General features: G+C 36.7%; 1 protein-coding gene across 3 annotated transcripts in view; it reads right to left on the reverse strand.

The window, feature by feature from the left end:
• Nucleotides 1-536: 536 nt before the first annotated feature.
• The window catches only part of kcnt1b (potassium sodium-activated channel subfamily T member 1b), a 101,486-nt gene continuing 84,247 nt past the window's right edge, over nt 537-17,775 (reverse strand). For 2 of the 3 annotated variants that reach the window (XM_081366576.1, XM_081366577.1), the window contains 9 exons: nt 15,891-16,104; nt 14,127-14,232; nt 13,514-13,686; nt 12,914-12,985; nt 12,688-12,822; nt 12,412-12,523; nt 11,686-11,787; nt 10,139-10,222; nt 7,899-9,761 (listed from right to left, as the gene is read on the reverse strand). In XM_081366576.1, the coding sequence (XP_081222702.1) occupies nt 9,624-9,761; nt 10,139-10,222; nt 11,686-11,787; nt 12,412-12,523; nt 12,688-12,822; nt 12,914-12,985; nt 13,514-13,686; nt 14,127-14,232; nt 15,891-16,104 (1,136 nt within the window). In that variant the 3' untranslated portion in view covers nt 7,899-9,623. Of the gene's footprint in view, nt 3,019-3,987; nt 4,073-7,619; nt 9,762-10,138; nt 10,223-11,685; nt 11,788-12,411; nt 12,524-12,687; nt 12,823-12,913; nt 12,986-13,513; nt 13,687-14,126; nt 14,233-15,890; nt 16,105-17,775 lie in introns of those variants that run through there. The other variant, XM_081366578.1, reaches the window with a different exon arrangement.

Raw genomic sequence — 17,775 nt, forward strand, 5'->3', positions numbered from 1 at the left:
TGGCTCAAGAGCGCCCCCTTCAGGAGGTTCTCCAAAAGATGACAGCCTCTTGCTGGGGAATGAGTACACCTTTATAGACCTGCTACATGAGGTGGTGGAAAATCATGGGCGCTGGACTCGAGACCGATGGAGACAAACACAAAAAAACAAACTCAAGCTCAAACAGAGTCGTTAGGCGCTGGAAAGATATACAGTATAAAAACATATTTGATTTCACAAGATTTTTTCCCCAAGCTGATCTGCTATCGGCGTCACACTTGGAAAAATATGTACATTTAGATTTTAAAAAATGACAAATGTTATGATCTTAAAATAATAATCTGTTCTTCAGCTCTGTAGGTGAAACCGGCAAAACAAAAATACTGCAAAATATCAACTGCAACATTATTATTATTTTTTTAAACAGACTAGTACACACATTTGGATTTTTTACTGCATCATTAAATGTAAAGTAAAATGTGTTAAATCAGGTTTATACTGTGATTCTATACATCAATAGAGTTATAATATCCATTGGTTGGAAAAACTGTCACATCTCTGGCTGCATGCAGCATTTATTGATTCATTCTCACATGTTAGTACAGACTTCATTTAAGAACTTGTACAAAATTTAGAAGTTTAAGTATTGTTCAGTACAATCCAAAAACAGGAGCCAGCAAATGTAAACATGGGTCTCTGACACATTTGGCAAGATTAGGACATGCATGGTCCATGTTTTCTATAACTACTGAAAAATAAAACAAAGAAATTTTGTAAATTACAACAGCTGTTATCAGCTGGTCAAGATATATTTAAATCGTAGGGAACTAGTAAAAATAGAAGAAATCTGCAAGCTGTTATTTTGAACATGCACATTATGCATATCCTTTCCAAAAAATCAGTGACCGGTGGACATAATGTAGGTGACATCTTAACACAAGCAGTAAAACATGAACATAGTCTGATTTACTGTACAGTATTCCGAGTAACATGTCAAGGGATGGTAAAACCGGACCCTTATAACACCCCATTAAACTACTGACAGGTCTTGGAGCTATGCTATTAGCAATAAAAAAAACTGATCAAGCAAGATCAATGGAAGCAAAATAAGGCAGAAAATATCATAAATACACAATTATGAAATATTTTAAACACAATAGCTACAATGATTTCCCAGTTTCGTCACTTTCGGTGTCATCTCACATTTCCTTATGGAGACAGACAGGTAAGTTATATGAGAGGTATTCAAACTTAGCTACTTTGAGCAAAGTGGGCTTTCACATCTTCTGTATAATGAAAGATTAATACGTCTGTCTGTTGAAATAATAGAAAGATTAAAAACAAAAGCAGCTTTTCATGATAGATTGAAATGTCAGCTCCATATTTTCTGCTAGAAATGGCAATCGAATACAGAAGCACATCTTGATACAGAGGACAAAGAAAAAAATAGAAATATATCAATATAATCCAAAAAATACAATATAAATAACTTTTTCGAGCCATTATTTCACCTTTTAAATCACTCATAAATTGGTATAATTTATGTAAAATGTATTGTGAAATGCAAATTAAAAAAAAAATGTCTTATGTAGTTTAAAGGGTTACTATGTACTGCTATGTCAACAGAGTTTTGTGCAATAAAATCGGCAACTCCAAATGATGTAGGGGTTAATTCAGGTTGATTGGGACACTTTTTACAAGTCATTTCAATTTAATTTCATCTGTTTGTCTGCCTAGATAGATTATTTTTGTCTTAAATGAGCAGTAGCAATGTACATTTTGCAAAATGTACATTTGCAAAAACTTAAATACAGGTGCTGTTTTAAAAAGAAAACAAATGAGGGAAAAAAACACTTGGTAGCTTTGAGAAATGTCACTGAAACCGAATGTCTTCTATTGCATCTGCTATTATCTTTTGTATAACCCAAAAATAAATTCAGTTTGACATCAAACCTTTTTCAACACTGATCGTGCGTATAGTATACCATTTGGCATCTCTTCAATTACACGTAATCAAGATCCATGCAATATGTATGATGCACCTGAAGCACAGTTGGCTTGTACAGTACAGTTCCTGCTGTTGAAGAGGTTCCATTTTTTGCTGTAAACTTAAAATCGTATGGCGATGAACTTTACGTTCTGTTCTCGTCCCATGTAAACTGGTACAGTATATGATCACACTTGTAGTGATAACTGACAATTAACAGTAAATAAACATGACGTTTAAGATTTAGCTAGGGATTAGCTTTTCAAACTTCAAACGTAAAACTGCTTTGAGGACGAAATCACAACAAAATACTGTGAATACTAAGAGGTCACTGATCATGTAAAAGAATAAGTGACTAACTTATTTATGTACAAACATGTGTACTATATATGTGCTATACATGTATATGTTTAAAAAAAATAGCACTGATGTAAACTAATTCTGTTCAATATCATACTGAAACCCCTCACATGTATTACAGGGCAGTATCCAGTGTTCCGGTCCACTCAGGTCAGCTGACTGATGTAATAGTTGTTTCTTTCTGCTGTCTTTAGCTGCCCTCTTCAGTACTGCTTTACCTACTGTTTCTGATACACACTGCCCTATAAATCCAAAGTGCTTGTTTGGTCCAAAGTGATTCGCACTGAGCCATGTCTCAAATACAAAAATGTAATAACCAGTCACACTCAGAGAAGTCTGAAATGTGCCACGAGATTCTACATGTCTGTGTGGTAGAAAAGAGGAATCTGTAAATTGTTTCAATGGAACAGTTAAAGCCGTTTGGCGTGGTTGGGCAGCTTGGGTTGTCAGTGTGTTGGCACATGGGTCGTATCTGTGTGGTTGGTTGGTTGTGTGTCCTGACACTCTTCATGCAGACTGTAGCAGCTCAAGGTGAAGGAGGGAGGGAAGTAGGGTTAAAGAGAACTTCCGGTTCTTACAGATGGGTCTCGTCCCTCGTTTCAGCTCCATAGTCTTGCCGCAGCTTCCCTCCTGCTGGAGCCCCTGGGAGATTGTCAGGGACGTGTGCCAGCGGATCAGAGCGGATGATATAGCTACGGAAAGGTGGAAATCAAATTGTACGGTTAAAAACCAGCCAGCTAGACCCAGCACACTGTTTAAAATCAAATGCCGATTCATAATGAAAGGCAGGTCCATCACAAAATGTTGAAAAAATTAAATAAAAACCAACGTCAAAGTGTAATTGCAAAAATAACTAGATTTGTATATGTTCTGTAGAAAACGGATCTATGCTTAGCAATGCAAAACTCACCATCACAGTATCTTAGGAGTTCAGAGTGTTAGCATGTTGCCATATTGATAAGGTTCTGGATGGTTGCTAGGTTTTTATGGGTGGTCTGATCACTTTGAGATGCAATAGCTCAATAAGCTGGACAATTTATGGTATTGTTCATGTTTTGTTGCACAAATTATGTGGGGCAATATACCAATACCAATATAAAAACTTAGTGTTAAGGGTTGGTTCAAACAGGCAGTCCCGCCCCAAACTTATGCAAGAAGGTAATATGATGGGGAAAAAATGCATAGTGTCTTTTTACACTAAGTGCAAATGTCCAGTCTTCTTCGAAAAGGCTTTTTATACTAACTCCGCCCATCACTGTCTGGTTGAGCCAGACAAAATTACAAAAAGAAACCAATCCGGTAACAAGAACAGTGCCGTGGAGAGAGGCAGAACCTGTTTTCACCAAGTGCAACATGTTTCAGGAACAACATTCCAATCAACCAATCAGATTTAATCAAGTTTAAAATTTGTCAAGTTTAGGCTTACAACCAGGATAGGTGCTTCTACCTCAGTGTTATTCACTTATAATGTCCCTCTGATTTAAGGGATAACTTATGGTTAGGGTTTAACGTGTCTAACTCATAAAAATAAGGACGCGCTGGAGAGTGAGGATAGTCGATTTAGATTTTGACACGACCGACCTGAGTTTGAATACTTTTTTTGTTGATCCCATTCTTCTCCTTATTGAAATCACAAATCAGCTTTAATATCTGACACTTACACAATATCATTGAGCTCTAGAATGGTGTCCGGAGGAGGGTTTATCAGCACATACGACAACGTGTTCTGATTGTCATTCATCTCATCTGCAAGAGAAACAAAACACAACATCACTGTCGTACTTAACCTGTGTCAGTTCTTAATAGCCAAAAACATTCATGTGACACAGTTCTGATAAATTATCTTTAACATTTATCTCTATCCCTACTCTCTATTATAAATAATGAAACTTCTCTATACTGTTGAGTTGAGTCAGAATAGCCAACAAAAGTAGGGAAATATATTCAATAAAATGTCAAAAGGGGAGGCAGTTGTGTAACCCCACAGTGTTACGTTTTTGTAGGCTGGGTTTCTGAGGCTTTGTTGTATTTTACCTGCTTGTAAATGACTGAGAAGTGTGAACCTTTGCAGTTCTGGAAATAAGGAGACTCAAGACTGGGACAAAGTGTCTCTGCTTCTCCAAACCCACCTGTTTGAGCCACTTATAGTGCCAGGCCAGGTAAAAGAGAGAGAAGGGCTAACCGTTACTGACAGGGCATGGCTGCATTTACGGAACGCCCATGCAACCACAAGCGCTCCTCATGCGCGGAAACATGCAGACAGGGTCCGCATCCACCCACAAATTCAATATTTCCATCCATATACTGCATCATATCACAGCTGACCCCATAAATGTTGCTCGGTTGCCATGCTAACACACAGGCCAAAGTCATCAAACAGTGAGACTGACACACACACAGATATAAGCATGCTTAGAAGATCTGTCAGGCCCACCAATCTAAGGCTCGACCAATCAGAGTGAAGCAAAAAACATTAGTAGTGTGGGATTGGGAGGAGTCAATATTCAAATGCAAATGACATACTTATACCAATGGGAAGCCCAAGTACTTCTTACTTCTCCCAGTATCACCCCGTTAAAAAGAACAAAAAAATAAAAACAATGCTGTAGATCAGTGCAAGCAGACTTGTGTGCACCTAAATACCTGCACTAGGTGGACCCTTCCGACAAAGACTGAATGCTTTCTACTCCACTCTGTCCAAGCATCCTGAAATCAAAAGCCCTCACTCATCATGTCTTAAATCAATGCTCATATGCCAGTGAGTACCTGCAGTACCCTCTGTCATGTAAGTACCCTCTTCAGTTCGTACCAGAGGAGAAAAAGACAACTACATCACTAATTTAACTATGAAATCAGACTTCATTATTTCATAAAACAGGTCAGCACTGCTGTCAAATGACATTGTTGTTCAGGAGCATGTTTTTGCAAGCATAATGAGACAATGTTAGGTGCAATACTGCTGATTTGGGTATAAAAAAAGGCATTTTAATATAAAAATTTAGACTAACAGCCATGTTAAAATACAATGTCTGTAAATGCTGTATTTACATCCACACATAGTCTATGCAGGATGAAGTTACAGACTTTATTTATAATTGTATTTAATTCATAATAAAATGCTACACTTTTTTTGCATTTATGTATATGTGCGGAATAATGTACAGCCATGATCGCAAAATGATTGTGATCAGGACGGGTGACAAAAAGCTAAAGGCTTTTATTTTGCAATAATGACTGTCTGACTGTGCATTATACAGCTTATTACACAGCTACTTAAAAAAATGGATGTGGAACATTCATTTCAGTTGAAACGACTTTAAATGTTTTCATTGTACGTGACCATTTAGAATCAAGTATTCCAGTGTGCTGCTGTGTAACAATAATTATACATAAATGCAAATTCGAATATAAGAATAACATCAGTTGGCTTTACAGATAAGCGCAAGGGTCATTTCTAAATCATACTGGTTTTGTCCAGCGTCATTATAATGTCAATAGCCAGCAGTTTCCTGTAGTCTGTTTTTAATAAGATAAGAGGAAGGCTCATGGGACACAGACTAGCCTACTGATGTCATCTGGAAAAAATGTAAAAACAGGAGGACTGCAGGCAGCAGGCTTCAGACATATTCATGTAGCTTTAGTAAGAAACTGTCGGCCAGGAAAATTTAAGAATCAGGTACTTTAAAAATGTGCATATATGACTTTTGAATCTAAAAGAAAACGAAACAAAAAGGCCTATTGGTGCTTATCCCATTAAATACAGACTGCTGATACTGTTCCAATTAATGTCACTGGACAAATTGAGCGGTGGAGTTTCCTATTAACATCTCCAGAACATCAGGTTTCATTCAGCTCATGAATCAAGTGACTTGTTCTACAGGAACGATCCTATACTACAGGAACAGTGTTGTTGAGTGGATTTACCTTGCAAATATCCTAGATTTACTCGGTTCATCACATCACTTGCGGTTAAATTAGCTACGTCCTCTACAGCGTGCAGGGAAAAGGCCAAAGTAGAAAGAGATAAGAAAGAAAAGGTCAAGCAAGCAGCTCAGAAAGCAGCACTTTATAGAAAGAGAAAGATCAAGAAAAATTCATCATGCAAAAAAACACATTCTCAAAATTTCATTAATATTACTTTATACAGTTATACTATTATGGTTTATATTAGTTATAGGACTATAAAATGTCATTACTAACAGAACACTATGGTTTACATCTCATTTTTAAAGATGAAGTGTGTAATTTCCGTGTAAAATGGGAAAAGAACTAGTTTAAACTATATATATATATATATAATATGTGTGTGTATACATAATTATATATATACACACATTTTTTATGTAAACGCAAACTTATGTTAGATGCGATTAATCGCGATTAATCAATCTGACAGCACTAGTTTTAACATTAAAAAATTACACACTTCGCCTTCAGTTTTCAACAGTATTTCTCAGAGTTGATTAGTGAAAATCAGAGAATGATTTTTTGCAACATGGAGGATGGAAAGTGAGTCGTGAGAAGTTTCTAGAAAGGTGAATATAGAATAAAAGACCAGGCAGGACACACAAAACAGAAGCTGTCAATGGTTAGCTCTGGCCATTTAAATGACCACCTATCCTTCAACAATAAATCATATTCATCATGACGCTATACAACCCATCTGCTATAATATGGGAACATCTCTGATATACAGTGAGGTCCAACAGTTTGAGACTACTGAGAAATATTTTTTTTTAATAAATTATTAAATAAAAGTACAGATGGTCAGATGTTATTGCTTTCATTGAAGCTCAAGACATTCTATAGATCATCTCAAAACATGCTGGAGAACGTGATCATTAGGTTTGAAACAAACGTGTGGACTTCATGCAGAAATTCAGATAATCATTAAAAAAATTAATTGTGCTCAAAGTGATATGTCGATTACAAAACAGGAATATTTTCACTAGTGGTTTGAGACTATTGGACTCCACTGTAGTAAAAGTTGAACATTAAAAATTCCCTTATACAATGATTAATAATAAAGGCATGTAAACTATATTTCACTCCTCTTTCTGTTTGTAGTTTTCCTGTGATCCCTGATAAAGGATGTTTCATAAGAATAATGATTGATGCAGTGGACACAAGGGGACACAATGATTTACAAAGAGAAACACTGTGAAAACAGATCTCCACCATAGTACATTTATAATGACACAAGCATCAAAAAGACATCAATGCACGGGGTTCTACACCTTCAGTATTTTAGTAGGCACAAATGGAAATACTCACTTGCCCTTGTCAAACTCACCGTATCCGACAGTGGGCAGCCCTAAGTGCTTCATGCGGTTCTTCACCAGCTCTGACAGCTCCTGTCTCTCGGAGCGCCGGTACAGGTTCAGGCGCTGTTGATTGATGCGTTCGGCTCGACTGGGTGGTTTAGTGTTTTTCCTGCTCAGCCGTCTCGCCCACTGCATGCTCTTCTTCCGCAGGAGTGGGTGCTCTGATTGGTCGCTCCCTGTGGAGTTTCTGTGGGCGGTTTTCTCTTTCCAGGATTCCCTGCGGTCCCGTGGGTCCTCGCAGTCCTCCATAGACACCTGAGACTGGTCAGCATGGCAACAGGTTGTCAATAGGTTAACAATGTTTAAAGTGGTGGGCTGACGTTTTCATTGTCTGAGGGCTGAAGTCATTATGTTGTACTTTTTTGTATCCGTTTATTAGAAGTTGAACCACTTTACTCTGTTAAAGTGCACTAAGTAATGACATATATTTTAGCTGTCTCTAATTCAAAATTTTTTCTTTTGTCAAATCAACTTAGATAATTAATGTGGTTCACATAACATAATATTTTGAGTTTCTGTTGATTTAAAGGAGTAGTTCACTTTAAAATGAAAATTCTGTCATCATATACTCACCCTCATGTTGTTTCAAACCTGTATGAATTTCTTTCTTCTGCTGAACAGAAAGGAAGATATTTAGAAGAATATCAGTAACCAGACAGTTTCTGGGTCCCATTGACTTCCATAGTAGGAAAAAATATATACTATGGAAGTCAATGGGACCCAGAAACTGTCTGGTTACTGATATTCTTCTTAATACCTTCCTTTCTGTTCAGCAGAAGAAAGAAATTCATACAGGTTTGAAACAACATGAGGGTGAGTATATGACGACAGGATTTTCATTTTAAAGTGAACTACTCCTTTAACCATTCTCCTTATATTAACTCAATTTTTTAATTTCAACGAACTCAAAATTGTAAGGCAACCAGGTAACTTATTAAGTAACTTAAGTTAAACCAACAATATATATTTTACAGTGTGATATGAGCCTTGTCTACATTTAAGGTACAGTCATGTTCAAAATTTTGGTGTAAATAAGTGTAAATATATTTTTTTATTAATACTTGTATCCAGCAAGGACACATTAAATTAATCAATGTTAACAGTAACGACAGTCTATTCGCTTGAACTTTATATTCATCAAAAAATCCAGAAAAAAAGTATCCTGGTTTCCACCAAAAATATTAAGCAGGACAATTAATAATAATAATGGTGTTGCTTAATAAATTATTAATTAAATAATTTGTGAAAGTTAATTCACTTCAAGTTATATCGCAATACTGATCATTTTCTTTTATCAAATTGCAGCCTTGGTGAGGATAAGAGACTACATAAAACATTATTACTGACCCCAAACTTGTAGTGAAAGTCAATCTGATGTTTTAGAATTATTAAGTTATTATTAATAATTTTAATTATTTGATTTGACTTCAGTGCAGTTATAATGAAGAAACAATGATTTAATTATGGAAACAACATTATAATGTTGTTGTTTTTTTGGTTAAGAAAACTACTTAATGCACCTTTAAATAACCCCACTCACATTACTATTTTTTTTTTTATTATATAGATTACCAGTAACATATAAAGAGTAAATGACACAGGACAGACAATGAGCCATTGAAACATAGCATAATTCCATTAACATATGAGAATGTGTTTGAGAAATGGGGTGAAGTCTGCATTCTTACCTCTTTCGAAACCTCCTTATACTTGAAAGAGCAATAGTTGTGAATGATCAAAATGAGAAATGATTAGCACAAGGATTTCACAAGCTTCAAGTCACAACACAGTTAATAAGGCAGCCAGCAAAGCCATGATTTAGCCCAAAATAAAGCTGTAAATCTTCAACACTGCACAAGATCAAGTAAAGACACAGTGATGGATAATATCTGCTGTGCAAGCGTCTGGAGCTGCATGGACCGTGTAAAGTGTATTTATCCGTGTCTGAATGCTCTGATCTCTTCCTCTTAATCTCATCTTACCTCCGAGGAAGAGAACATGTGAGATTCAGTGCGGTATATCCCAATGGGGATTTCTGCACTAGATGAACACAGCTTCTGGAATAGTCTTCCATACGTCCGGATCCATAAGTCCTCTTCCGATACCTTCATCTGTTTCAAAAGTGAATGGTGAAGCTCATTAACATGCAGGTCAAATTTTACTAAACTAAACTAAACTAAGCTAAAAATATATATATATATAAATATATATGGGCTGAAATATAACATTTCGTGGGAGTTTTAATGAGAGTCGTCCATCATGTCACATACTAATCTGCCTTTAAAACTTGTGATGTTATTTTTACACCGTCTGTTTCAATTCAACACTCCTGTCAGCGCCAACAGATTTGTGGGTGGGCAAGTTCAAATAACCAGCTTTGTGCATTTTAACTCAAACAATAGCTTGCATAATACATCACGCACTGATGCTAGACGTACTGGCTGCTGATGGTGTATGTGGGTGTGTTTTTGTTTGCGGTTACACTTACAGCACACAGGTAGCCAGAGCCAGGGGTGGTGTCTAGACCCAACAGAAGTCTTGCAATGAGAATCATGTAGTCCTTCACAAAAGACTAGAAGGTAACACAGAAACGATATATAAACATAGAAACAGTCCCCAGAAAGCACACAGATGATCTCCAGACCTCACACAATCAATAAAGGCTCTATAGACACTCAATGCCTGAGGGGAGCAAAACCTACTGCAAATGCCACTCAATGTTCTCTGCTTCTATCTGCCTCACAGAAAGGTATCAGCCTTCATGAGTATCAAATGTGTAGAGATACAAAAATAAACTGCAATAAACTAATGTATACTCAACGGCTAGAGAATACTCATAATGCACTTGTGAGGGTCGTGCTGAATGAATTCCCGCGTCTCACCAGAAGATGGCGCCCGCAGCTGAATCATCTATCCATCCATTTTCCAAACTTCTGTGGTTACATCTTAATACCATAAAGGTATAAATTACTTTTTGATTGATTATTCAATTGTTTAATAAGGTTTAAACATGCTTATTTCCATGACAGAGTTCAATATAAATCTTTTCATTACTACTGAGCTGCCAGTTTATTTTCAAATGATTATTAAACAGCAACAAACTGTGAAAAGGCGGCAGCCCTTGCGGCGCATTCAGCGTCCAAATCCACTCACTCCTTCAATTGAACTGTATTAGTGGAGTAATGTAGGGAATAGTGAATGAGGGTATAGGGGAGCGATTTCGAACACAGCTTATGACTGACTGCACATCAAGTTATGTTTCGTACATAATTGTTTTCTGTGCCTCTATGGTCAAAACATGCATATAGTACCAAATTAATGAATGTATATACTTTTCTATGATGCTTACATTGCAAAGCTATTAAAATAATCATTATTGATATACAGAGTCATGTACTCACCTTTACATTTTACTTCATACATTTTAATGTGGGAGGGGCAATGAAACATTCAGTTTATTAACTTTTTATTAACTATATATGTATATATATATGTATACACACACACATACACACACTAGAGTTCAAAAGTTTGGGGTCGGTAAAATGGTTTTGAAAGATGAGGCTTATGCACACCATGGTTGCATTTATTTGGGCAAAAATACAGTAATAAACAGTAATATTGCGAAATATTTAAAATAACTATTTAAAAATATTTTGAAATGTAATTTTTTGCTGGAAAACTACGAACAGAGTGTCACATGATCCTTCAGATATCATTCTGATATGCTGATTTGGTGTTGAAGAAACCTTTATTCTTATATCAATGTTGAAAACAGTTAATAAATATTTAATACGCTTAATATTTTTGAGGATTTTTTTGATGAATAGAAAGTTCAAAAGAACATAATTTATTTGAAATAGAAATCTTTTGTAACTTTATAAATGTCTTTACAGTCACTTTTGATCGATTTAATGTGTCCTTGCCGAATAAAAGCATTGATTTCTTCGTACTGACCCCACACTTTTGAATGGTAATGTATTAGAATGCCTTTTGTACAGAATTAGCAGTATTTGCATCTGATCTATTACTCACCTGGTAAAGTAGAGTGTCCAGCATACTAATACTGAACACTCTGCCTGCAGCGAATGGGAGGCGGAACATGAATGCCAGATTAGAGCCCTTATCTCTCTCTATCTGGAGAAAAGGGAAAAAGATCACAACAAAAGATTGACGGAACTTTCCACCGCTGATGATCTCAGATTTTGAGACCATCTGGAAATCTGTGATGCAATATTATATTAGTTTCAGCATTTTCAGCCTTTTGAAGCACGCGATCACCACAAATAAATCATACTTAATAATCACTTGACAGATTCCTAATGGAACATGTCATAATAAATTCGTAGAAGCAAAGTTGTATTATAGAAAAGTTTGAAATGATATTATGTTAATGTTAGGCCTGGTTAGAGTAGTTAAATTGTTTACTGGCAAGGAAGAAAAATAATAAATTCTTAGTCCAAAAGTCTGAGATCACATTGACAATATGGGACTCAAAATGTAATTTAAATCTGAAAATAAAATAATTTAGATTATGTCTGCACTATTTCTAGATCATACAAGGTTTTACACAAACTCATGGAGCTCAGGCAGCGTGAATTTAATCATCCTGAAATTCATATTAATTCTGCAATTCAACTTTTTACTCAAGCTATAATTGATATTACAATTTGGAATAATTAAAATAAATAAATCAAAAGCACGTCTCAGATGTTTGGACCCCAATGAAAGTCAAATGGCGTGGCTGTTAAGATATGAGACCTTTTCAAGTTTGGAGAGAGCCAGGGAGTAGCAGTCTTTGGCACGAAACTGCATGAATCTCATATTAGAAGGATGGGTTAGCTCAGTGATTATGCTGAGACTAGGAAACAGCCTAGTAGAGGACACAATAAGAGCAGAACAAAGACAAAAATGACGTTTTGCGGGGAAAAGTAATTAGTACCCAATGCCATCATGTTTCCAGTTGATGCTGAAAAAGACATCAGCTTAAAGAAAAACAAACAACAACCAATTTGCTTAAGTTATTAATGCTCGTACCTGAACATGGTCTGCACATTGACTATGGTTTTAGCGTCTGCCATGTAGTCTTCCTCTGCACTCATAGTGCTCTCCTTATCCACCACCACCAGGTTATCAGCGTAGATGATGCCACACTGCAGTAAGTTATCCAAACTACGACAGAAACCAGCACAAAGCCACCATTCAGACTGGACTAACGCTCATTTCATGATGTGCACGTTTGCTGAAATGTTTAAAAACCTACTTGTCTATGGTACCAGCCATGTAGTACACCATAGGGAAACAGCAGATGGCCTCAAGAAAATGATTATCAGGCCTGGAAATGGAGAGGAAGAGCAGTTTAACAATGCTAATCCACTCACAGCTGCAGTTTTAAAGTTCTTAAAAGGTTTGGCACTGGCAAACAACCTTATAAAAATGTATTAACGGAGTAAAAGCTTGTGCAAAATGTATGAGCAGGTAATTGCAAAAAGGATTTTGACATCTCCGAGTTGCCATGGAAACTCTGAGGAAGAATCTACAACGTGACGACAATTGTGTACACGATTTTGCATTACTCAAAGGTGTGGAGCATTATGAACATAACTCTTCTGAAAGTGTATAGCATTAGAGAGCAATATGATACATTAAGATTGACAGTAAACTGCAAATTGCTATCATTTCAATATACTTTAGAATGTGAAAAGTCGATAAAGAAATATGCTTTTATGCAGATATTCCTGGAAGTGATTTCAAGTGTTAAAGTTGGGGTCAATAATGGTTCTGCCTGCCTATCAAAGCCATCTAAAGTCATCATTGTGAACAGTAACGTGCGGTGGGAAAAGTGATGAGGCAGCTCGCTTACGGGTTATCCAACAGCAGCACGATGGGATTCAGCTCCTTCCGAGGTCGGTAATAGGCACGCAGCGGCACTATGAAGTTGTACAAGCCGTTTCCTGCTGTCTCAGCCGAAACGATAATCAACTTGTTCTTGAAACCATACGCCTTGGCATCTTCAAAACTATTGTGCCGACAACCCTGAATCATACACAATTAAATAAATGATGGACTGGAATAAATGATGATAAGAGGGATCAGATTTAAATGCATGGAGGGATTTAAGCAGGCTATAAATAAATGAACATACAATGGCATTGATAGGTATAAATATTAATATGTAAACATAGAATATTGTTACACACTCTTATGTTGCAATAATTAAATAAATAAAAGTACAATGAAATGAAAGCATTAATAAATAAACAAGCCATGAAATACGTTTATTTTTATGTCAAAAAGTGAAATACCATGTGAATTATGTCTAGAAATAAAATGAAATATGACCTGAAATACCTTAAACAGAATGTGAAGTAAAGAAAATAAATATAATATGGAACTGAATGTACCACCCCATAACAATGAATTAAACTGAATCGGAATATCAGTATTTTACAGTGAATTGAGAGTTATACACACACCTTGTCAAGTCGTAAACAACAAAATGGCGCCTTTTGTTGCAGAAGGTGGCAAAGAGTTGGGGAGCTTCCAATGTAAGGGGAGTTTGGAGGGTAGCCTTTAATACACCTTGAAAAAGCAGAAGGATATAAAATATCAAAGGTCTGAGTGTGAATTACAACGAATTCTTCTGTTTAAAAATGCACAGAATATACAGTACAAGAACCCCTGACTGACATCAATCAATCTGCAAAGGCTTTATTTTTGAAAGCATTGAATTTAAATGATCAGTAGAGGGCACTGTGAGTGCACTGAACTTTCAGCAGGGATCTTCACCAACTCTTACAAAATGGAAAAATGCTGAAGTTTTCTATGAGGGATGTGTTTAGGGGTAGGGTTAGGGTCAGTGGATAGAATATATAGTTTGAACAGTATAAAAATCAGTATGTCTATGGAAATTCCCCATAAAACATGAAAACTTAATGTTTGTGTGTGTGTGAGTAAGAGAGAGAGAGAGAGAGAGAGAGAGAGAGAGAGAGAGAGAGAGAGAGAGAGAGAGAGAGAGAGAGCATGTCTCCTCCGGCTCTGACTGACATAAGCAAACGCAGTAATTATTCTGCAGCATGACCACTGAAAGGCTGTTAGCAGCTAATATGTTCGCAATATAGAAAGAGTACAGTAAGGAAATAACATAATAATAATTATAGTTTTACATAATAATAGTTTTATTCAGTAAAGATTCATTAAATTGATCAAAAATAGTAGTAAAGAGAGATTTCTACTTCAAATAAATGCTGTTCTTTTTAACTTTCTATTCAACAAATAATCCTGAAAAAAATGTATCACGGTTTGTACAAAAATATTAGGCAGTATAACTGTTTATCAACATTGATAATAATTAGAAATGTTTCTTGAGCATCAAATCAGTTAGAATGATTTCTGAAGGATCAGAGTAATCTGGAGTAATGATCCCATCACAGGAATAAATTACATTTGAAAATATATCAAAACAGTTCATTTCACAATATTACTGTTTTACTGTATTTTTGATCAAATAAATGCAGCCTTTCTGAGCAAAAGAGACTTCTTTTAAAAACTTTTCAAAACATTTTTAAACTTTTATACGGAAGTGTATAGGATTTTATCGGCCCAATGGCCATTTTATTAGCCATTCATATCATCCAATGGCCATTTTATTAGCCATTTTGTTTTGTTTTGAAAAAGTAACGTTTAGTAAAGGAAAAGCACAGCTCTACACATCAAGTCTCATGATTTAAGGCTCATTTCTATGGAAGCTTGTTTCCGCCACTGAATAATAAATAAATAATAATAATTGCGACTTTTTATCTCACAATTCTGACTTTTCTCACAATTGTGATATATCAAGTCAGAATTGTGACTTTATTTCTCAGAATTGCGACTTTATTTCTCACAATTCTGAGAAATAAAGTCGCAATTGCGAGATATAAAGTCGCAATTTTGAGAAATAAAGTCGCAATTCTGAGATATAAACTCGCAATTATGTGTTAGAAAGTCAGAATTGCGTGATATAAAGCCGCAATTGCGAGAAAAAAAGTCAGAATTCTGACTCAATAACACGCAATTCTGACTTTATATCTCGCAATTCTGACTTTATAACACGCAATTGCGATTTTATTTCACGCAATTCTGACTTTATATCTCGCAATTCTGAGATCTGCGAGATATAAAGAGTCAAAGACAAATGACTCTATTGCTGTTCCCCTTAAAAACCTTATTCATTTTGTACTTTTGACAACATTATTTACTCTATGGCCGGTGCTCCTTCCTCATCGGACTGGTTGGTCTCATCTTCAGAGGGGTCACTGAGAAGATCACAAGGCAGGATGGCAGAGGAATCTGCGATCTCCAGCACAGGGGCAATGCTGGGTCTCCGACTCCCAGCTCCGTTCTCCGAGGGCAGAGCCAGTTTACTGCTGTCAGCCGGCGGATCGGGATTCTGCAGGTCAATGGCCACAGTTCCTGCAATACAACAAAAATCAGCCATGAGAGTGGAGGTTTTCCTTTTCAGCTTGCAGCATGGAAGATGCAGCATGAGGAAATTCATATAGATGTGTTTACCCGGTAAAACAAACTATCCAAAATCTGTTGTCTGATCTGATATCTCAGCTGCTTTTGTGCAAATTTGAGTGCAATGAAAACTGCCAAATAGTTGGGGGCCTTAAGCACATAAATAGGTAATTTCGCGCAAATTCATCTAAAAGCGCCAAATTTGGCACAGATGTAGCTCAGGTCATACCGAAAGGATTTAGCTAGGGCGCCGGAGCCAGCGACCCTCGGGGCCAAGATGGCGGCCAAATCCAATATGGCCGCCGCCCGAAAAGGGTTCCGGCTTTAACTTTTGAACCACATGAGTTACAAATACAAACTTGATATGTTTTTCAGCTTAATTGATCATGAGAAACACATAGGAATGTTTATATTTATGACCCAGTATATCTGGACCCCTCGATCCTCCAATTCCAATATGGCCGCTGTCCAAAAAAGCAGTTTGGGCTGTAGTATGGGGCCTTGCACACCATTGTTCGCGCAAATTCATCTACAAGCACCAAATTTGGTACAGATGTAGCTGAGGGGATACTGAAATGATTTAGCCAGGGCGCCCGAGCCAATGGTCCCTGAGACCAAGATGGCGGCCAAATCCAATATGGCCGCCGCCTGAAAGGGTTTCGGCTATAGCTTTTGAGCCAGATGAGATACAAATACAAACTTGATGTCTATTTTACCTTCTTTGACCATGGGAAACCCATAGGAATACTTACATTTATGATTGGGTATATCAGGACCCCCCCAAATTCCCTAAATTCAATATGGCTGCTGTCCGAAAAATGGTTTTGGCTACAAATTTTAAACCAAATGCGCTACAAATGAGGATGTGGTGTCTATTTTATGTTTATTGACCACATGAAGTCCATTGGCATATTTATATTTATGCTTGTGTAAGTCTGGAACCTGTATTCTTTTCAAGACTGTGGTTGAAAATCCTTTTTTTTACCACAACTTTGAAGGTTATTCTCAATGTTGATTCATTTCCTTAAAAGTGAAATGGTTTTCAGTTTACCACAGGTGAATACATTTCAAAGTGTATATCATTTCAAATATTTATATTATATCAAATTGTTAAAATAATAATATAGTCAATTTTTCCAAAACTCTTAAAGGTTTGCTTAGCATAACAAAAAAACAGCAATAACATAAAAAAACAACAGTGAATTCTCATGGTCTCTCACATGAATTATCATTATCACTCACAATCACCGGATCTCTCATTGTCTTCACCATCATTGTTTGTACAAGCATATACATATAGAAGTGCAACGAACTCCGGCTTTACAGCACTTACAGTGCCCTCTACATGCTGTCTTGCAGCCACAGTGGAGGAGAATGGTGCAGGCTTTACTGGCGTCTCCTAGATTAGTCCAGTAAGGTTCCCAAGTCTTGCTCGTAGAGTCCCGATACCATCCCCATGCATTGAACTCTGGGATATCTTGCTTGACAGCGGTTGCCTGATTCCAGTAGAAGCTGGCCTGCAGCAGTGCTCTTTTGATGTGCTGAATCAATGCAGCTTGTGTGGGTGGCAGGTTCTCGAGAGACTTGGTACCATTCGAGAAAAGGTGATGTCTAGCTTCATCT

The sequence above is a fragment of the Scardinius erythrophthalmus genome (genome assembly GCF_964197995.2).
Source record: "Scardinius erythrophthalmus genome assembly, chromosome: 5".
NCBI classification, from domain to species: Eukaryota; Metazoa; Chordata; class Actinopteri; order Cypriniformes; family Leuciscidae; genus Scardinius; species Scardinius erythrophthalmus.